General features: G+C 35.3%; 1 protein-coding gene across 50 annotated transcripts in view; it reads right to left on the bottom strand.

The window, feature by feature from the left end:
• The window catches only part of SOX6 (SRY-box transcription factor 6), a 720,275-nt gene that overhangs the window by 297,163 nt on the left and 398,971 nt on the right, over positions 1–24,141 (bottom strand). For all 50 annotated transcript variants that reach the window (XM_060399843.1, XM_060399842.1, XM_060399858.1 and 47 more), the window contains one exon: positions 1,886–1,975. In XM_060399843.1, the coding sequence (XP_060255826.1) occupies positions 1,886–1,975 (90 nt within the window). The remainder of the gene's footprint in view (positions 1–1,885; positions 1,976–24,141) is intronic.

Raw genomic sequence — 24,141 nt, 5'->3', positions numbered from 1 at the left:
AAGAATATGTCACTAATGACTTTCTACACGTCAGTTATAAATTGAGTTTCTTTTTTTTTTTTTCCAAAATAGCAAATAGCCTTTATGAGTTCAAAACAGAAGCAGTGAAATTCAAAAGTACTACCCACTTTCCACTTGATTTTGATACTGCATTAGTTAGTAGAATGTTATTAATTATTCTTTGGAAAAGATACAACTACCCTTTCTCTTCATTTGAGTTGAACATAACACGTCTGAATACTAGGCAATATTCTGTACTAAATTCAAAATAAAATTTTCATCAGGTAGTTATCACCAAATGTTCATCTTAAATGAGAAATTATCCATGGGAATATTCACCTGAGGTCATTAGATAAATTCAGAAAATGAATGTAATTAAGTTCTCAAATTGTCAGTTTAAGGGAGAGAGTGATAGATAGAGCAATGACTATCTGTAAGGGGCGACCGAGAAAAGTAATTGACGACAACAGTCTACCCACAATACCAAAAGCTACTTCATTACTTCATACAGTACTTCATCTCCATAAAAGGATCAACAAGAAGGACTGGGCAAAAAGTATAGCTGCTTAACTGATAGAGCAGGTTAATTTTGTAATGGATTGGGACTGCCCACTTCTTAATTTGTTTCAAAATAATAATGCCAATCAATTATCTTTAAAATAAGGATGCTCATTCTCAGCCAGGTCAGAGATCATGAAATGTTAAGTTCTATGAAATCTATTTGAGATTAATTAACCTAAGATCCTATGGGCAGTTAATAACAACCACAACTTTCCCTCATGAGGGTTTTCTTAAGTGCAAGCCATTTTAAAAGCTTTGCTTATACTAATTCTCTTAACGAGCCTTGGTAGGTACTTCTGTTGTGTGTGCTCAGTCGTGTCTGACTCTTTGTGACCCCATGGATTGTAGACCGCCAGGCTCCTCTATCCATAGAATTTTCCAAGCAAGAACAATGGAGTAGGTTGTCATTTCCTCCACCAGGGTATTCCTCATCCAAGGACTGAACCTGCATCTCCAGCATCTCCTGCACTGGCAGGTGTATTCTTTAGCACTGCACCACTTGGGAAGCCCAAGTACTTTTACTATCCTAATTTTAGATACAAGGAATTCCAAACATTGAAACCTTCAGTGACTTGCCCCAAGTCACTCATCTAGTAAGTGACAGAGCCAGAATTTGAACAGGGAACCAGGCTTCAGAATCCAGTCATAAATATAAATAGCACATTCTATAAACTCCTTTGTCACAGTTACTACAGCTAATCATTTTTGACCAGAAAAAAATTCAAATTAGTGATTTGGATTCATCAATTAAGCTACTATAAATTCAAAAGGCAGGACTAAAATTATCTTTATTTAATTTGTTCATTTTTGACATAACATTTTTTTTATAATTTTTTGTTCAGCAAACGAAACTATGGGCTTCCCTGGTAGCTCAGCTGGTAAAAAATCTGCCTGCAATGCAGGAGACCCTGGTTCAATCCCTGGGTCAGGAAGATTCCTGGAGGAGGGTATGACAACCCATTCCAATATTCTTGCCTGGAGAACCCCAGTGAACAGAAGAGCCTGGCGGGCAAAGAGTCAGACACAACTGAGTGACTAAGCACAGCACAGCTAAAGCTACTGTTTTCCTTCTGTGCCAAGGAGGAAACTAATGAAGTAGTTTGTCCTATAAGTTATATATTTATAGACTATAAAAAGGAAAATTTTCATTCTATAAACATTACAAAAAAATAAAAGTTTAGGAACACACTATATATTTACCCTCTCAAATATAAATAAATATTAGAGGTAAGAATTTAATGTTGGGGTACAGAAGATAATCAGATGTATTGTGTTACAAAATAACATTTCTATATTGATATGTTTGATATTTTGTATACTGTACCTTTAATTTCTCCAAGAAGTTCACTGGTATTTAATCTTTCCATTTTTTCCTTCCAATCTTTTGAAAGTAGTTTTTCCATGCAGGAGGAATCTATTAAAATTAAAAAGTAAGTATTAAAAATATTATACATGTTTTAGATAAGTATTAAAATATTACAAATATAGAAGTCTATGGAGTTAATGGAGAAATTCTATCATTCAAAACCAACAAAGATTTTGTTGTTGTTGCCACTTTAACCCTAGGATATGGACAAGTATATTATTCTCTCTATTATAAAATACTACAACTAAACTTTTTTTGCTGTAAAATTATTTACAATATTCCCAGGAGAAAAAAAGACATGCTCAATAATCTTATCTTGTTATTGTAATTTTAGCTAATTAATATTCAGCCAGCATTTATCATTTCTTTAGACTAATAGGACAGAACAAGGAGCTTTTTTCTACAAGCTTAACTTTAGATATTATTTCTTTTAATTCAGGTGATTTTTTTTTAAGTCCAAGCAAAATTTGTGTGCTATTCAAGGAAGAATGGCAAATTTTCAAGTGAGAAGAGAATAATCAACCTGTAACTCCTTGTTCCTTAAAAAAGAAATACACTTTTGTAAAATACCCATTTACAGTAAAATGCAAAGAAAATAAACTCAAGATATTCTCTGTCTCCCAGTAATAAAAACAGTTAAAACCTTTATATAAAAAGAGATGTGTGATCTTTTCAAGAAGATCCTTGGTTAAATGCTATTTGACCTACTGCATTCCTAAACAGCATACTAGATTTTGGAAGTTATTACACTTATTTCTATAAGATTCAAAAAACTTACAGAAGTTTACATTTTAGAGTGTTCTAATAATTAGCAAATTTTTATCAATAAGTTATTTTTTCTCTGATCAGGTAGATTTGAAACTAGAGCTACTGCTTATAACTACTTATATGCATCTTTTAAGTCTCAAATTTTAATAAACAACCCACGTTTCCAAAAGGGAAAGCAGATTTAAATACTCAATCCTTAGTGCAAAGCATACTCCCATTATACTTTAACATTCCAAGTGTCAAAATTCTGATAACCTCTTTTAAAATTATATTTAAAATACTTATTTCAACTCCAAATGTTTTTTCTCTCCCATATCAGTACCTATCTCTTTAGCATTTTCCCTTTCATTTTTCCTCCAACTTCTAAATCCTCCTTGAATTTTTCAGAATGACAGTAAGGTTAAGATGGATCTAAAGGATTTCAGAAACTTGATAAGCTTAGGCAAAGACAGTGAGCCCCTGGGTAAGAGATGAGAAGACCACTGCATGGTTAGAACATATTGGTGAAAACAATTAACATTTGTCTATGACATGATCAATCAATCAAGGAATGGATGGAATCCAGATCAGTGTGTTGGGAAACGGCTGATGAAGAACTAGCTATCACAGGAGCCAAAGTTCTTTCTAAATAGAAGTCAGCTTGATTCTATTAAGTGAATTCCTTGCTTCTTCCCTTCTTTCCTTTCCTCCTTTTCTTCCAGGCTTTCCTATTAATTATTTTCTTTTAAACAAATGATATATCACTTTGATTAAAAATTGGATTCTGAGTGATCTGCCAATAGGGTCTCTATGCATATGCATATGTTCAGTTTGCATTTAATTTCCAAAATATTCTCTTGGATTTTAATTCAGAAACAAGGTGTATACTTTGTTCTGTACATATTTTGTTTCTAGGCGAAAGTCAAAGAAAAGATAATGTTAGGTGTGAGGGTTAAGAAGGAAATCTTCAAAGTCATGGCTATCAGAGATTCAGTTCAGTTCAGTCACTCAGTTGTGTCCGACTCTTTGCGAACCCATGAACTGCAGCACGCCAGGCCTCCCTGTCCGTCACCATCTCCCGGAGTTCACTCAAACTCATGTCCATCGAGTTGGTGATGCCATCCAGTCATCTCATCCCCTGTCATCCCCTTCTCCTCCAGTCCCCAGTCCCTCCCAGCAGCAGGGTCTTTTCCAATGAGTCAACCCTTTGCATGAGATGGCCAAAGTACTGGAGTTTCAGCTTTAGCATCAGTCCTTCCAATGAACACCCAAGACTGATCTCCTTTAAAATGGACTGGTTGGATCTCCTTGCAGTCCAAGGGACCCTCAAGAGTCTTCTCCAACACCACAGTTCAAAAGCATCAATTCTTCAGCACTCAGCTTTCTTCACAGTCCAACTCTCACATCCATACATGACCACTGGAAAAACCATAGCCTTGACTAGACGGACCTTTGTTGGCAAAGTAATGTCTCTGCTTTTTGCTATCAGAGATTACTTTTTCTCAAATCAGGTTTAAATTTCTGGATATAACATTAGGTCATGTATATGAATAATCAATAAAATGTCTTCAACTTCCTCTCCTACTCAGTTTTGTTACTTAAAAAAAAAAACTTTTTAATATATATTACAACATCACACTAAACTGATAATCACTGACATAAACACTAAAACATAACTTGTTTGGTTAAAATTTGAGTTGAGTGAACATATTATAATGATCAAGACAAAATCCCAATTTACTAGTAATGATCAAAAATTCAGAGCAAGTTCATGAACTAGGATTAGGTATACACTAAATATAAAACGGCTAAAATATGTTTCTCATTTCTATTAATAGACCTGAAATCTTTCAGAGCTCCAGGAAAAGAATGCTAAAATTTCATAGGAGAAAACAGAATTATATGGACAACATGAACATATATTTCAAATATTTATCAAATATGTTTGAAGACACAACTTTACATAAGAGCTAGTCATTAATTAAATGGTTAATAAATTAAAAATATTTCACATTTCTATTAGAAAATTAATCCTCACCATAATGCTGAGTTAATCTAGCTATATAAATTCTCATTTCAGTAGAAGAAACTGAAAGGAAAAAAATAAAGCAGTCTTTGCATATCTATATTTATAGCTCATGAAAATATTTAGTAACGATCACTGATTATCTTTATCTCCAGGGCAATAAAGGTCACAACATACCACTTTTTCAACATTCAAAACTGTGAGAAAATCTCTTGAAAAACAAGTTTCTCACCTAAAATCTATTTGCCAGCCCTCTAAAGACATACATACACAATAAGTACTCAGCACACTCCATAATGTAATGTACAACAAGTAAGGTGAGGGAAGAAAGTCCAGAAGATGCAGGTTGTTATTAAAAACTACATAGGCAGAGGATACTACTGCCTCTACCAAGATGTTTCTGACTTAAAATGAGGACATATATAATAGATAAAACTAAATGAAATCTATATTTTCAAATTTACCATTCAAAATAATATCCAGGTAAGGCCAAAAATAAAAAATCAAGTATTCATCCTCTTTCTGCCACATACTTCAACTATATTACTAGGACTCTAGCTTTACAGAGGCAGTTCATCAGATCAGACTTTGCCCCTTTCTGACCATGAAATCAAAGAGGTCAAAATAAGTAAAGAAGTCCAGTTTGCATTATGTACATGGAAAGATTAAGTCCACGTTTGAATTCAGTACTCATGCAGGATTCCAAATGGAAAAAAAGAACTAAACATCACCCAGAATTCTTGGACCACTCTACACAGGAAAATATGTTTTACATGATTGACTGGTAAACATCTAATACAGTTATGATGGTGCCACAGTCCTCAAAACAATGAAAAAATATACAGTGTATTTCATTATCTGAGTTTGACTACTCAAATTTTAGTATTTTGACTGAGTTGTCTTCAGCTAAGTAGGAGAAGACTAATTCAGCTAATTAAAATACCTTTTGGAAATTAAGATTAAAAAACTACATTATAGTATCACAATATTATAGTATGTGTCACCATAATATGTACATACCAAATGTACATACCAAAAAATACCAAAATTAATTCCTATTACTTTGACAGAATTAGTGTCCATAAAACAATACATAACTAATGAAATGCAAGAGTTTATTATATTTATCTTGTCCAATTTTTGTAAATAATGTGAGAAAAACACCACTATCATAAGAGTTGAACTTCAGTTCTTGTTCATTTTTAATCAAGGATGTAGAGGGTTTTGATATGCTATAAATTAACTCTCAGCTGCATAGCTATGTTTTCCCTTTTCCTTTGCAAATCTAAGTTTTTCTATTTCAATAAACTTTCTCTAAGGAAAAAAAGAAAGATATAATTCAGAACTAACATGTTATAAATATCCAGCATAATGGATTGCAAAGCAATGTTTCTGCTTCTTAAGTACCCAGGTATCAAACCAGGTAAGTCAGGAATGTTTTATCATGCTAATAATTTCACAGCACAAGAGAAATTTGAAGTGACAGTATGTAAGATATTTATTTCCTAATCTAAATGATGATGTTTTAGGAAGAATTTTAAATTATTCCTAAAGTTGCAGTAGTATTATTAACTCTTACTCTAAGCAAAGTAAAGAGTCTAAGAGAATAAATAAAGAAATAATCACTAAAACGAAGTCATGGGAAACAGGAAAGGATAATGGGAAAATTTTTTTATTGTACTTTAAAACAATTTACCTGTGAGTAAACACTTACCATTATTCCTTTTACCTCAAAGTGATACTTAAAGTTAGAAATGCTAAAACATTAGAAATATGACATAGAAAATAACTTTAAAATACTTTAGTGAGAAACAACAATGCCTGCCCTCCTGTATGCATATTTCTTACTGCTTTTTAAACTTTTTTAAAGCAATCCCTTTTATTTTCACCACAGGAATCATAAATTTCAAGGGCAATACATTTTCTGTGTATCCAAAGAACAGTGATAACTTATCAAAAGTATCCTTGACCTTGGTTTACAGCTAATTTTGATAATATATATTTATATCCCTGCTGATCATCAATCTCATATTTTTCATTAGGAAACAGAGCTGCACATGGCAGTTACTGTACATTTTTCCACAGTGACAAGTGCTCCACAATACAGTGGGATAAAATTGGAGCTTGGAGAGCTTGAAGAGCACTCTTAAATTTTAATTAAAACCCTCCAAGCTCACTAAAATAATTAGACACTAAAATGCGCCAGTTTTATTTTGAAGTCACTGTAACGTACAGAGCACACTCCCTGACGACTGTGCGTGCTCTCCTTCTCTCTCTCTCCCTCTCTCCAGTGAAACAACTGATTTTCCAAATACGATCAAGGGGGTATAAATAGAGGCTGTTCTCAATCTTGCTCTTCATGCCGGGAAGCTGACAGAAAAGACAGTAGAGTGGGCTTCTCAAACTGCACCAAATGAACCTAGAATAACTTGCCTAACCAAGAGTTCGAATCACTGACAAACTGTAGATAAAATTCAGTCTTCAAGGAACACCACGAGTTATATCACTGATCTTTTTTGATCCAAAAGTCAAACCTTTAACCTCTTAAATGTTTTTGCTATCTTAAAATATCTCATACAATGCTATATTCCATCCTATTTTTAGCCAAGCAGTGAGAGAAAGCATGCCTTTCCCATACAGCAGGGCAATGATATAAACATCAACACAGATGCTCTGCCAGGAAGAGCTGGACTTCTCAAGCACTTGATCATTAAGGAATGCACCAACTGTTTTGGATAATCTCGTGCCAGCTCCCCTTTTGCTCCACACTCCCCTCTGGGAGTGGCCAATCTTGTCCTGGTCCTAATTTTTCATTTTACTCCTCTGTAGCCGCCCCCCCCACACCATCCCCCAAAAGATGAGAAATGGCATTTATGCCTAGCAATGAAAAAGCAAGCTCACTTCCCCAAACAGACCAAAACTTTCAAACAATTAACCCTCCCCTCTTCTTTCAGATAAATTACTAAGTATAAAATGCAATCTGTTTCCTTTGTTTATTCAATATGAACAATTTGTAAATGACTCAAGGATAAAATTCAGAAAATGTTGTGCTAAATTAGAACCATTATAAACATGCTAATGACTCAATGCTTCAGTAAAACACGCATGATTGGTGTGAAGAAATAGATTTAGTTCCTGTGAAATTCTGTTGTGCTGCTTTAAAATGATTTGGTCATTAAATCAGATATATTCCTTCCAGGAAAAATGTTAATTCTGCAACCACTTTACTAGATAATATACTGTGAGTGTCTTGGTATGTGTGTGTCAATGGTAGCTATTGAAAATGTCATTTGAACTCTTAGATGCACGATTTTGACATATTCATGACAGAGAGAAAGCCCCACATTTAAGAGCTGCCAGAAATACATATATAGACATCATCACATTAAGTTCAATATTCTCTCTTTGTACTGTTTTTATCTACCAAATTCTGATAATGTTTTATAGGGACCACTTAAAACTGGCACTTAACATACATTCATGGAACTCACATTGTTCTATATGTACAGGTAAGAGGTATCTATTTCATCTGCTTTCCAAAGCTGCTTAGCACCTAAAAGTATCAGACTTCCCTGGTGCCTCAGATGGTTAAGTGTCTGTCTACAATGTGGGAGACCCGGGTTCGATCTCTGGGTCGGGAAGACCCTGGAGAAGGAAATGGCAATCCACTCCAGTACTATTGCCTGGAAAATCCCATGGACAGAGGAGCCTGGTAGGCTACAGTCAATGGGGTCAAAAATTGAAAACCAAATTCCTCCCACATATATATCAAAGTACAGCTGCTACCAATGCCAATATAGAAAAAGAGGGACAACTAGCAGGTGAATCAGAGGCTCACAGCCTCCTGCTGTAGCTGAGACTTCAATGATCACTAAGACTAAAACCTCATTTCAGAAGTGAAGAAACACAGTCAAGATATGGAAGTCACCTTCCTGACCTTGCCTTGCCCAAAGTCAAACAGTCTGTGATAGAGTCCTCACTCCAGTTCAGTGCCGGTTTCACTGAAATGACTATTTAAATCATTACTTGACATCAGTTTTATACTTTTTATGAAGCAGCTTTCAATAATAGAAAAAATAATTATGTGTGTGCTAGTCACTCAGCTGTGTCCAACTCTTTGTGACATTATGAACTGTAGCCCATTGGGCTCCTCTGTCCATGGGATTTCCCAGGCAAGAATCTGAATTGCCATTTCCTCGTCTAGGGGATCTTCCCGCCCAGGGATCGATCTGGTCCTCTGCACTACAGGCAGATTCTTTACCATCTGAGCCACCAGGGAAATCCAGGTGAAATTGTTTTTTTCTATTATGATGCATCAGTTCAGTTCAGTTGAGTTGCTCAGTCATGTCCGACTCTTTGTGACCCCACGAATTGCAGCACACCAGGGCTCCCTGTCCATCACCAACTCCCGGAGTTCACTCAAACTCATGTCCATCGAGTCAGTGATGCCATCCAGCCATCTCATCCTCTGTCATCCCCTTCTCCTCCTGCCCCCAATCCCTCCCAGCATCAGAGTCTTTTCCAATGAGTCAGCTCTTCACATGAGGTGGCCAAAGCGTTGGAGTTTCAGCTTTAGCATCATTCCTTCCAATGAACACCCAGGACTGATCTCCTTTAGGATGGACTCATTGGATCTCCTTGCAGTCCAAGGGACCCTCAAGAGTCTTCTCCTACACCACAGTTCAAAAGCATCAATTCTTCGACATTTAGCTTTCTTCACAGTCCAACTCTCACATCCATACATGACCACTGGAAAAACCATAGCCTTGACTAGACGGACCTTTGTTGGCAAAGTAATGTCTCTGCTTTTGAATATGCTATCTAGGTTGGTCATAACTTTCCTTCCAAGGAGTAAGCGTCTTAATTTCATGGCTGCAATCACAATCTGCAGTGATTCTGGAGCCCCAAAAAATAAAGTCTGACATTGTTTACACTGTTTCCCCATCTATTTCCGATGAAGTGATGGGACCAGATGCCATGATCTTCGTTTTCTGAATGTTGAGCTTTAAGCCAACTTTTTCACTCTCGTCTTTCACTTTCATCAAGAAGCTTTTTAGTTCTTCTTCACTTTCTGCAATAAGGGTGGTGTCATCTGCATATCTGAGGTTATTGATATTTCTCCCGGCAATCTTGATTCCAGCTTGTGCTTCTTCCAGCCCAGCGTGTCTCATGATGTACTCTGCATAGAAGTTAAATAAGCAGAGTGACAATATACAGCCTTGATGTACTCCTTTTCCTATTTGGAACCAGTCTGTTATTCCATGTCCAGTTCTAACTGTTGCTTCCTGACCTGCATACAGGTTTCTCAAGAGGCAGGTCAGCTGGCCTGGTATGCCCCTCTCTTTCAGAATTTTCCATAGTTTATAGTGATCCACACAATCAAAGGCTTTGGCATAGTCAATGAAGCAGAAATAGATGTTTTTCTGGAACTCTCTTGCTTTTTCAATGATCCAGCGGATGTTGGCAATTTGATCTCTGGTTCCTCTGCCTTCTCTAAAACCAGCTTGAACATCAGGAAGTTCACAGTTCACGGACTGCTGGAGCCTGGCTTGGAGAATTTTGAGCATTACTTTACTAGCGTGTGAGTTGAGTGCAATTGTGCGGTAGTTTGCGCAATCTTTGGCATTGCCTTTCTTTGGTATTGGAATGAAAACTGACATTTTCCAGTCCTGTGGCCACTGCTGAGTTTTCCAAATTTGCTGGCATATTGAGTGCAGCACTTTCACAGCATCATCCTTCAGGATTTGAAATAGCTCCACTGGAATTCCATCACCTCCACTAGCCTTGTTCATAGTGATGCTTTCTAAGGCCCACTTGACTTCACATTCCAAGATGTCTGGCTCCAGGTGAGTGATCACACCCTGTGTACACATTATGATGCATAGTAATAGAAAATAGTAGAGTAAAATTATGTTCAATAATAGAAAAAATTATGTCTATTATTAATTCCTTCAGATGTAGAGTGAAGCACTCTAGTTCTTTAGACAGTGATGCTAAAAATGGTATTGTAGTGAAAGTAGTGTTCAACAGCCACGTCTCCCATACATATTCCATTATGCTGGTCTTCTTTTTCCTCCACACTGCATTTTCCATAACGCCTTACCTTGTCTGAACTAAGAGCTTTCTTTACCTGAAATCATCAACTAAGGAAATGCGAAGACACTGCTTAAAAATATTGTTGAACTCAAAAAGTAACCCTTTCCAAATTACAGTTTATTTCATGTATGCAGTGCACAGAAGTAAGTGCACAGACTGATGCTTTTCTGTTGCTCCATTGCCAAAGGCTAAGGTATTCAAATCATGTAACACAAGACATTGCTCTTTGTGTTCTACAAACGTTTGATTTCATTTTTACTCTTTCAATTACATATTTAACTGCTTTTTTTAAACTTCATAGGACTGTGAAAACAATAATTTTATGCATCCATTGTATCTTATACTTCTTCTTTTGATAGAATTTCTTTAGGTTATATTTCTGAATGCCAATATTGTCCTGATGAAGTTGTCAATCACAGTGCTTTGCAGTCTGCCTTGTTCTCAATCTACTGCTCTTCCCAGACACAGAGGAATTTGACCCAGTCAGAATTCTCTCCTGAAACTATCCAGAAAGGCTCTCTTATGTTCAAGTCGAAAGTTATAAGCATGTGGGCCTAGGATCGTCATGGCCATTCTCCCTGGTACATGGAGAGTCTGTCTGCAATAAGAATGAATAATGCCAAAAATACTAAGAAAAGTAGAAGAGCAGATAGGAAAAGATAGAGAGGAGATAAAATCTTTGTATCATGTTAGCATAGTTACCAGACAAGGAAGTGGCAACCCACTCCAGTACTCTTGCCTGGAAAATCCCATGGACAGAGGATCCTGGTCAGCTGCAGTCCATGGGGTCATGAAGAGTCTGACACCTACTGAGCAACTTCACTTTCACTTTTCACTTGCATGCATTGGGGAAGGAAATGGCAACCCACTCCAGTGTTCTTGCCTGAAGAATCCCAGGGACAGCGGAGCCTGGTGGGCTGCCGTCTATGGGGTCGCACAGAGTTGGACACGACTGAAGCGACTTAGCAGCAGCAGCAGCATAGTTACATCCCAAAAAAGAAAAGCCAAATTCTGCTCCTGTGATTCTTGATAATATAAGCCAATATATTCCTGATTTTGCTTATACTAATTGAGTTGGCTTTAAAAAAAAAAAAAAAAGCCAGTTGTAACTTTAAAAACTACTGAACAAAATGAAAACCACAACAAAAACTATCACAGCATGTGCGCATGGTCAATCATGTCCAACTCTTTGTGACCTCATGGACTATAGCCCACCAGGTTCCTCTGTCCATGGACTTCTCCAGGCAAGAATCCTGGAGTGGGTTGCTATTTCCTACTCCAGGGGATCTTCCTGACTCAGAGATCAAGGTGAACCTGCACTTCCTGCATTGGGAGGTGGATTCTTTACCACTGCAGGTTATGCAATTTTAACATACTGAAAATCAGCAATGCATTAACTTGTATTACCTGAGTAAAACATTTATTATGCAAACCTTGAAATAAGCCTCTTGATTTATTGAAAGACATGCAACAATGTTAAGATAAAATACTATAGGACTGCTATCTATAATTATTTAGCTATCTGAATTAGAATTTTCTGAACATGATGTAATCGATGTCTGAAGCTCCAATACTTTGGCCATCTGATGAGAAGAACTGACTCATTGAAAAAGACCCTGATGCTGGGAAAGACTGAAGGCAGGAGGAGAAGGGGATGACAGAGGATGAGTTGGAGCAAACTCTAGGAAATAGTGAAGGACCGGGAAGCATGGCGTGCTGCAGTCCAGGGGTCACAAAGAGTCGGACACCACTGACTGACTGAACAAGAATAGCAAAAGTAGAAACTCAAGGTCATTAAACATAACTCCCATCTAAGATTAGCAAGCCCCAATTTCAGTTTCATGTTCATCAAAGCAGCTTCATTGTTCTGGTTAGTTGACTTTATATTTAATGTTATAAAGCAAAATTACAAAATAAGTCTTTACTGATATAATATCCCTTCCTGTATGTTTTATTTATGCATTGACAATCCATAAAAGATCAATTTAAAATAAGGATATACTCAAGTTGGTTCTAAGAGCCCTTGATAATCTGACCCTAGTGATTCATCTCCCACTATTTTTGCTACCTGAAACTGTTCATTCTTTTTAAATGAATTCACCAAACATAACTTACTCTTCTGTACATGTCTTGTACTGTTTCACTTCCAAACGTTTGATCATGACATCTTCCTAATATTAAAGTCTCCCCACTTCTTGATGCCTATGAAAAACACTCCTATTCTGCAGTACCTACGTTAAATATCACCTCCTCGATCATGCCTTGATTCATCACTTGATGTATAAATTCTCATCCTCTGAAAAGCAAAATAACACTTGCTGAGCACATAGCATCTCTCAGGCACTATACTTTTTATACTTTTTCCAGGTATCAACTCATTAACTCTGAACTTCATAACTCTTTCTTCTCCATCTATCACTGCTATTACCTAACAATTTTATCACCATATGACTGAATATATAGTCAAGTTCATTCCATATTACCTAACTAAGTCCCTTCATGATCAGGGAGTGTTTCCAATACTACTTTGTGTTCTTCCATATTACTTAAGCTCTGAACATAGTAATTACTAAAACAAATTCTTTAATATACTAAAGAAGATCACTTTGTGTGTGTTAAACAGTGACAGAACTACATTTCTTTTTATTAACAATATCGATATATAATTTAATATATATCATATAATAATTTCACCCATCTTAAATGTGTATTTGATGAATTTTGTCAAGTTAAACATTTATGTAGCAGTCACCACACAAAAAAAATATAGAAAATTTCCAAAAAGTTATCATATGCTCCCTTTCAGTCATTTACCTATAATCCTAACCCAGGTAACCATGGATCTGACTTCTATTGCTATAAAATAATTTTGCTTACTCTTGAATTTTATAAAAATGAAAGTATGCAGTATACATCAATACTTTTTGGATATGAATCCTTTTAACTAGCACACAATTTTTGAGATTCAATCATGTTGCAGCATGTATTAGGACTTTGATTCCTTTTGTTAATGGATAGATTTGCATTATACAAACACATCACAGATTGTTTATCCGTTCACCTGTTTTTGGACATGTGGGTTTCTCCCACTTAGGGGCCATTATGAAAATTCATTCTGAAGTCTTTTTATGAATACATCTCTCTTTTTTCCCTCTAAAAATGGAACTTGCTTTTAAAAGTGGAGTCATTATAAATCTGATTTTCAAAGAAACTGCCAAATAGTTTTCCATAGGGGCTGCATCATTTTACACTTCCATCAACAATGCATGGGAGTTCTAGTTTCTTTGTAGTCTCCTTAGCACTTCTTAGTGTTAATACTTTTAGTGATTCTAGTGATTGTAGAATGGTATCTCGAGTGGCTTTAACTTACATTTACACTTCCTTAATGACTATAGAATAAAATATAATTTAATATGCTTATTGAGCATTTATATATCTTCTTTTGTGAAGTGTTAATCAAATATTTGGGCCATTTTTATATGCAATCATTTGCCTTTAGCTTGGTGAATTTTAAGAGTTTTCTACATTTATATATACATTATAAATTACATATTTATACAATATAAATTATGCATTTACATAATACATATAATGTTATATATTACACATTATATATATATATATATATAAACAGACACATATCTTTTATACATTTATGTAAGTTCAAATCTTTTAACCTAGTCTACAGTATGCCTTTTTATTTTCACAGGGTATCTTGTGAGGAGTCATAGTATTTTATATTGCTGTTATCCAACTACATATCCAATTATAATTATCAAGGGTATCTTATTTATGATTAGTGTTTTCATCTAAGAAATCTTTACCTCCATCAAGATCATGAAGCACTCTCCTATATTTTCTTCTAGAAGCTTTACAATTCAAGTTTTATATTTAGATCTGTGATCCAGTCTGTTATTTCATGCATATAAGTCCATTTCTGGATTCTCTGTTCTGTTTAATTGATTAATTCATTATCCTTACACTAATACCAAACTGTTTTGATTACTGAGCTTTATAGTAAATCTTGTAATGACATAGATTAAGTTCTCCATTTTTGTTCTTCTATTTCAAATTTGTTTTGGCTATCTTCGGCCTTGACATTTCCATTTGAATTTAGAATCAGTTTGTTTGCCTCTCCGTCAGTTCCGTCCAGTCGCTCAGTCGTGTCCGACTCTCTGCGAACCCACGAATCGCAGCAGGCCAGGCCTTCCTGTCCATCACCAACTCCCGGAGTTCACTCAAACTCGCGAACATCGAGTCCGTGATGCCATCCAGCCTTCTCATCCTCTGTCGTCCCCTTCTCCTGTTCCCAATCCTTCCCAGCATCAGAGTCTTTTCCAATGAGTCAACTCTTCGCATGAGGTGGCCAAAATACTGGAGTTTCAGCTTTAGCACCATTCCCTCCATAGAAATCCCAGGGCTGATCTCCTTCAGAATGGACTGGTTGGATCTCCTTGCAGTCCAAGGGACTCGCAAGAGTCTTCTCGAACACCACAGTTCTAAAGCATCAGTTCTTCGGCACTCAGCTTTCTTCACAGTCCAACTCTCACATCCATACATGACCACTGGAAAAACCATAGCCTTGACTAGATGGACCTTTGTTGGCAAAGTAATGTCTCTGCTTTTGAATATGCTATCTAGGTTGATCATAACTTTTCTTCCAAGGAGTAAGCGTCTTTTAATTTCATGGCTGCAGTCACCATCTGCAGTGATTTTGGAGCCCCCAAAATAAAGTCTGACACTGTTTCCCCATCTATTTCCCATGAAGTGCCTCTCCATACCCCATCAAAATAAAACATTTTGGATTTTATTGGATTTGCCTTGAATCCATTGGTCACTTTTCATCCTTTATTATTATAAATATTGAAAGCTATGAAATTCCCTCAAATACTACTTTAATTTTATTACACATATTTTGTTAGGATGTGATTTCATTATTTTATACATTTTTTACATTTCCTTGTTTTTTTTTCCTTTGTTATATGGTTTATTTGGAAGTATGTGTTTTAATTCCAAAACATTTGATATTTTTGTTATCTACATGTAATTTTATCTAATTGCAATTTATTTCCACTGTAAACAAGGAATATATGCTCCATAATTTCAGTCCTTATATGTTTATTGAGACTTGTTTTATGTTCTAGCATATGCTTTATTTTTTAAGATTTGCATATATATTTGAAAAGAAAACCTTTCTATAATTTTTAAGTGTAATGCTCTATCAATGTCAATTAGGTTAAATTGTTCAATAATGTTTTTCAGGTCTTCTATATTCTTATGGATTTTCTGTCTATTTTTTTCAAATTTTGGAAGAAAAGTATTGAAATCTCCAACAATAATTATAGACGTCTTTTTTTTTCAGTTTGTCAACTTCTGCTTCATGCATTTAAAGCCTCTGTTTTTAGATGCATACACATTTAGAAATGTTATGAATTCCTGATGACTGAGCTCTTTAATCATAATGGAATATCTTTTCTAAAACTACGGTAATATTCCTTTATGACCAACCTAGATAGTATATTCAAAACCAGAGACATTACTTTGCCGACTAAGGTCCGTCTAGTCAAGGCTATGGTTTTTCCAGTGGTCATGTATGGATGTGAGAGTTGGACTGTGAAGAAGACTGAGTGCCGAAGAATTGATGCTTTAGAACTGTGGTGTGGAGAAGACTCTTGAGAGTCCCTTGGACTGCAAGGAGATCCAACCAGTCCATTCTGAAGGAGATTAGCCCTGGGATTTCTTTGGAAGGAATGATGCTAAAGCTGAAACTCCAGTACTTTGGCCATCTCATGCGAAGAGTTGACTCATTGGAAAAGACTCTGATGCTTGGAGGGATTGGGAGCAGGAGGAGAAGGGGACGACAGAGGATGAGATGGCTGGATGGCATCACAGTCTCGATGGACGTGAGTCTGAATGAACTCCGAGAGATAGTAATGGACAGGGAGGCCTGGCATGCTGCAATTCATGGGGTCGCAAAGAGTTGGACACGACTGAGCGACTGAACTGAACTGAACTGAACCTAACAGTCTACTTTTATATTAATATAACCACTTCAGCTTTCTTAATTAATGTTTGCATTATCTTTGCTTATCCTTTTACTTCAAACTTATCTATATCTTTATATTTACTGTGTTTCTTATAGTCAGTGTATTAATTGATTCTTGTTTTTAAATCCAATCTGGTAAGTTCCATCTTTCAAAATTAGTACAATTAGTCCATTTATATTTAATGTAATTATTGTCAATAGAGTTTAAGTCTACCATTTTGCTATGTTTTCTATATTTTATATTTAATTAATTTAACTTTTTAGAATTATTTTTTCTCCCCTGTTGGTTTATTAGTTGTACCTCTTTATTTCATTATTCTATTGGTTGGTCAAGAATATGTATCTTTAACTTACAACAGTCTATCATCAAGTAATATACCATTTAATATACAATGTAAGAAACTTAAAAATACCCCCTCTTTGGTGCTTTTGTTTTTAAACATAATACTTTTAAACATTTTAAACTCCATAATACATTGTTATATGTTTTGATGTAAAGTAAATTATACCTAAATTAATTATATCTAAAAAAATTATATTCTAAATTAATTATTAGAAAATGCCTTCAGATTTACCATTTCCAATACTCTTCATTTCTTTTTAAAAACCTAAGCTTTCATCTAGAATTATTTTCCTTTCCTAATAAAATTTTATTAAAATATTCCACAGAGAAAACTCACTGGCTGTAAATTCTCAGAACTTCTGTTTGTCTGAAATGTCTTTATCTCACCTTCCAGTTTGAAGTATATTTTTAATAAATGTGGAATTCGAGATTTTTTTTTTCCTTATAGGACTCCAAAAGATGCCATTGCAATGTCTCTGACTTGTATTTTTTTGGATGTGAAGTCAGGGATAATTTCCACCTTTTCCCCACTAAAAACAATGCATCTCTGGTGACTTTTAAGATTCTCATTAGTTTATAGCAATTTATTTTAGTGTGCCCTGATATATATTTTTCTTTGTGTTTATCCTTCTTGAACCCAGAGATTTATTTTTTGACAAATTTGGAATTTTTCCAGCCATTTTTTAATATTATATATATATATGACATGTATACACAGACACACACACACACACACACACATATATATATATGTAAGCTTGGTATATCATCTCTAGGAACTCTATTTGCACATATGACTTACCATTACTCTTAAAAGCTATGAAACTCAGTTTAATTCTTTTCCCCTGTCTTTTTTCTCTCTGTGCTCCTGTCTGGATGGTTTCTATTGCCCTGTTTTTAGTTTGACTGATCTTTTATTTGACAATTAATTATTTAAATACTTCAAGTAATTTTTTTTTAATTTCAGATATTATATTTTTCACTTCTTGGATTTCTAAATGCTGTTTTTTATTGTTTTCATTTCTGTCTTCAATATGTTCATATTTTCCTTCTATCCTTGAGCATATGTTAATTTTTAGTCATTGTCTTCTAATTCTACTGTCTCTTTAATTTCTCAGTCTCTTTCTATTGACTGATTTTTGCTTTTTCATATGTCTACTATTTTATTTTAGTGTATATTGGTAATATTACATTATTTTGCCAAGTGTTTGGAATTTGTTCTTTTTCTTTAAATACTATGAATTTTCTTCTGATGGGTATTCATTCACTCACAGATCATTTGATCCCTTTGAGGTTTCATTTTAAAACTTTGTTATGGTGAGAATAGGTCAACATTTACTCTAGGGCTAATTTATCCATACTCCAAAGATATGGCTTTTCTGGGTCTCCACTGAATGCCCTGGGTGTTTAATGAAGACACTGCACTAGAGAATATAAAAAATGTATCTCTATAACATGTGAGCCATGATAGTTTTGCAGTTTATTAGTTTTTCTCTCCCATGTAGTTGTTCTTTGCCAAGTTTCCTATAGTCACACTCTATTCATGTAGTTTAACATGCCAGAGTCCAGCTCCAGCAGCTAGGGAATCAGCCTGAAGAGATGAGTGGTGTCGGCAGAGAATGATGTAGCCTCTGACTCAAGGTTGCGGGACCACATGTTTATTTCAAGCTTCAGCTTCTCTTTTATACTTTGACAAAAGCATTAGGTCAGAGGTTTGACATTTTTAGTTCCCCCTCACCCAGATTTATTGTCTCCAGAAATCACTGTTGCCCTTCAGAGTTCCTGCTTCAGTGATTCTCTCAGAATTGGGTTTACTATCTATTATCAACTTCCTCTTAAGTGTCCTATATTTAACTTGTGATTACATTGTAACTCATGCTTCTGTCTGGGCTGTATACTATATCCCTCAGTTTATTTCCTATCTTTCTAAATCCTGCTTGCGTCTAGTATCCTAAGCTTACTATCTCCTAAAAAGGCTTCTAGCTATTAATATCTCTAAAATTCCTAATCCCTATAAGCTATAGTAAAATATGTTAACACTACAACATTCCTTAAACTTTTAGCTTCTAACTATTCTTAATTATTCCTAAACCCTAAACTCAGCAAACTTCCTTTGCCATAAACATTTCCCTCACAAACAGGTCTCAGATAACAATCCTTCCCATGGCCTTAAGCTGAGGCCTACATGTTCACCTTGGAACATTTTTTGTAAAGATCTTAGAACAAATGTCAGTGGTTAACTTTACAGATTATTTTTAGGGCACAAGTGTAGAAGGCTTTGTGCTTTCTCATGCTCCTCTCAAGAACAATAAGCACCTTAACATTTTTTCCAGACAACTCAACCAAAGAAAGGAAAAAACAAGTCAGAATCACAAGACCTAACTCCTTCATCCCAGGATCGTGCCTGCAGGACGAGGAGAGGGGGTTGGGGCCGTGCCTCCATTTTGTCAATAATGCCTAATATGGCTCTCAACATTAACATTCAGCCAAAACTCAAGAGGATCCCTGAGAAGACTGGTGGAATTCTCTCCCTGTATAAATTTCCTTCACTCTCAGCATCCTTTCTGCAAGTTATAGCCACTATAATTTCCCCAAACTCTGATCTCTGATTGTTCAGGTCAGTGAGTTTGTCTTATGGTACTTGGGTTGGTTCTCCATACATCAGGGTCTGCTAAATGCCTCCAGGTAGAAAGCCAGGATAATTAGGGCTCAGTCTGTTTCCTTCCCTCATAGATTACAGTCTCATGCTTCCTGTTTTCTAATTTCTTAAAATAGTTGCCACATAGAGCAATCAAGATTTCTTGTTAGGGCTTCCCCTGTGGTTCATTGGTTAAGAGTCTGCCTGGCAATGCAGGGGATATGGGTTCAATCTCTGGTCTGGGAGAATCCCACATGCCATGGGGCAACAAAGCCCGTGTTGTGCAATTACTGAGCCTGGGCACATAAAGCCTGTGCTCCACAACAAGAGAAGCCACTGCAATGAGAAGCTGGCACACCACAACAAAGAGTAACCCCCACTCATCACAACTAGAGAAAGCCCATGCACAGAAACAAAGACCCAGTGCAACCATAAATAAATAAAATTTTAAAGATTTCTTGTTTATATTACTAGATAGGGTCCACTATCAGTTACACGTTTATGGCAGAAGTAGGACTATTGATAGAATATACTTTTTTTTTTTTTAGTTTTTTTTTTTTAGTTTTTTATTTTTTAAATTTTAAAATCTTTAATTCTTACATGCGTTCCAAAACATGAACCCCCCTCCCACCTCCCTCCCCACAACATCTCTCTGGGTCATCCCCATGCACCAGCCCCAAGCATGCTGTATCCTGCATCAGACATAGACTGGCGATTCAATTCTTACATGATAGTATACATGTTAGAATGCCATTCTCCCAAATCATCCCACCCCTCCCTCTCCCTCTCCCTCTGAGTCCAAAAGTCCGTTATACACATCTGTGTCTTTTTTCCTGTCTTGCATACAGGGTCGTCATTGCCATCTTCCTAAATTCCATATATATGTGTTAGTATACTGTATTGGTGTTTTTCTTTCTGGCTTACTTCACTCTGTATAATTGGCTCCAGTTTCATCCATCTCATCAGAACTGATTCAAATGAATTCTTTTTAACGGCTGAGTAATACTTTAAAAATGATATTCTCAGAAAATTATTCCTTACTAGTTACTGTTTTAAAAGATAGTTTATGGGTTTTATTCATTAATTTCACATTAATACTTTGGCTTTTTACAGAGGTAGAGGGCAATTTGGAGAAGGCAATGTCACCCCACTCCAGTACCCTTGCCTGGGAAATCCCATGGATGGAGGAGCCTGGTAGGCTATAGTCCATGGGATCGCTAAGAGTCGGACACGACTGAACAACTTCACTTTCACTTTTCAGTTTCATGCATTGGAGAAGTAAATGGCAACCCACTCCAGTGTTCTTGCCTGGAGAATCTCAGTGACAGAGGAGCCTGGTGGGCTTCCTTCTATGGGGTCGCACAGAGTTGGACACAACTGATGTGACTTAGCAGCAGTAGCAGCAGAGGGCAATTAATCTTTATAAAGGATTTTGAATGTCATGGATTTTTATAAAATGTAATAGCAAGCCATGACATCTCTCTTTTGGAATAAGAAAATATTAAAGCTAAAACACCTACTGGAAAATTTACTAGTCAATACCACCATGCTATAAACAGAGAAACTGAAGCCTAAATAAGGAAAGTGACTTATTTAAGATCACATTTTGTGATGCAGCCTTGAAACACAAGTGTCCCAGAGATCATTCTGCTGATAGTGAACATAAAGAGAATTGACTTAAACCCTATCTCAGTGCAGCATTCTTATCATAGTTTCAAAGATATATACAAGTAGCTGATGAGTGCTTTGAGTCCTTAACTACTCCCTGCAGAGTAGCATAACCAAGCAGTTCAAAATGGAAAGGTGGATAACCACTAAAGGAATCATAAAATACCATGTATCAATAAGGTCATAGGGAAGGAAAAATAAAATAATAACAAAATGCATGATTAATGTTTTAAAAAGGCAAAAACTGAGAAATAAACAAAAACCAGATGAACAAGGAAAACAGAAAATAAATTTTAAAATGGTAGATTAAAAACCAAATATCAGAAATTATATTAATGTAAATGGGCTAAATATGACAAATTTTAAAAGACAGTCAAACTGGGATGAAAAACAGAACCCAACTTTAGGTTTTTTAAAACAGAGAAACTTTAAATATAGGATAAAAAAAAAAGGTTAAAAGCAAATAGATAAAAAAGGGGTATATCATACAAGCATCAGCCAAAAGAAAAAGCTGATACAGATATATTAATATTAGATAAACACATTTTAAGACAAGACATATCAACAGAGGTAAGTAAGGACACTGAATAATGATTAAAAGGATCATTTCAACAATCCTAAAACTAGTACAATCAATACAATAAAACAAAGCCAACAGAGAAAAATTAGGCATTTCCACAATCATAGTTGACATTTTTAACATAGCTCCCTCAGTAGAAAAATAGTAAAATCAACAAAAAGATCAATCAACATGATTAAGCAATATGATTAACTCATACTAAATGACACATATCAAAACTACCCCCCCTCAATTGTATAATATACATTCTGTTCAAGTGCACATGGAAATTGCTCAAACAGACACATGTTTAAGGATAAAGCAAGTCTAAACAAATTTTAAAAAGTTGAAATCATGGACAGTAGTTTTTGGACCCCAATGGAATCAAAATTGGAATAGGTCATATGAAAATAACTAGGAAATCAATAAATCGGGACTTAAGCAACACACTTAACAAATCTATGGCACAAAAAATTAATCACAATGATATTAGATGATATTTTGAGTTGAATTATAATGAAAATCTGACTCCTTAAAATGTATATGTCAGATAATGCAGCTATTAAAACTTAAAATGCAAAGGCTACAAAAGCAGAAAGGTTGAAAATCAACTACCTAAGCTCAGTCTAAAAAGGACAACAAAAAACCTCCAGAAGAAGATGATGAAAACATATATGAGAGCACAAATCAATGAAATGGACAACTGTAGTACAATAGAGAACAAAATAAAACTGAAACAATAATTCTCTGAAAAAATAATGAAATTAATAAACCTTCAGCAAGATTGCTCAAGTAACAGGGAAAACAGATTATTAATGTTAGTAATGAAAAAGAAGGTATCAGTATATATTCTTACAGATACTATAATAATGAGTGAACAACTTTATTCTAATACATTTGAAAGTTTAGATTAAAAAAAATTCTTTTAAAAAACACTTATTAAACTAGAAAACCAAAATAATTCCTTGTCTACTAAAGACATTGAATTTATAATTAAAGCCTTTCCACAGAGGTACTCTAGACCCTGATTGTTAAATTCATGAATTTTTTTCAAATATTCAAGGAAGAAATTGTATCAATATTATACAAATTCTTCAGAACAAAGACAAACAAGAAACACTGCCCAATTCATTTTGTGATACCAGCAAAACCTTGACAAGTACATTATAAGAAGAACTCTACAGACCAGTCTCTGTCATAAATATAGATGCAAAAATCCTCAACAAAATAGTAGCAAATGTAATTCAACAATATGTAAAAGGATCAAGTGGGATTATCCCAGGAAAACGGAATTGCTTAAAGATTCAAATACCAAGCAATACAATATGCTTTATATGAAAAAGGTGAAAAATCATATGATCGTTGCCATAGATACAGATAAAGCATTTTATAACACTCAATACTTATTTATGATGTTTTAAAAAAGAACTCTCAGCAATCTAGGAATGAGAGAATGCTTCCTTATTTTGATCATACACCTACAACAAACATCATTATTAATGGTTAAATACTGAATGCTTTCTTCTGAGTTCAAGAACAAGACAGAAGTACCTATTATCCTTATATTCAAAGTCATCCTGGTAATCCTAGGTAGAGAGATAAGAAAAAGAAACAAACATACATAGCCGACTTCTGGTTTCCAGTCTGGCATGTAAGAAGTTTAAAAATTGCCCCTGAGTTCCAACAACAATTTAAAATCAGAACAAACTGAAAAATCACTAATTCTTTTTTGATCCATCAGAGAAGTGAGCTCACCTAGCAAATCATAGCTCCAAGTATTGAAGAGAAAGACAGGTGGATACAGAGATTCATAAATTACAAGAGCAGAAACTCATGAGTAGGAACTTCTACGGCAACCAGTGCCAAGGTAGGAAAATATAAACTATAATTGACAAATTACTGAAGGCTTGCTGTGGACAATTTAAACTCAAAAATTCCAGGGAGACCCAATTATATTCTACACTTTTGTGAGTTTTACCTCCAGGAGCTCTACCAGGTCTTCACAGTGACTATCAGAGAATGATCCCCTTGTGCTTCCAGCAGAAAAAGAGGAAAAGGAACCATTTTGAAATATACCAGATTAGTCTGTTA

The sequence above is a fragment of the Ovis aries genome, chromosome 15, assembly GCF_016772045.2.
Source record: "Ovis aries strain OAR_USU_Benz2616 breed Rambouillet chromosome 15, ARS-UI_Ramb_v3.0, whole genome shotgun sequence".
NCBI classification, from domain to species: Eukaryota; Metazoa; Chordata; class Mammalia; order Artiodactyla; family Bovidae; genus Ovis; species Ovis aries.
The sequence above is the reverse complement of the archived record's forward strand: the minus strand, read 5'-3'. Positions and strand labels throughout refer to the sequence as shown.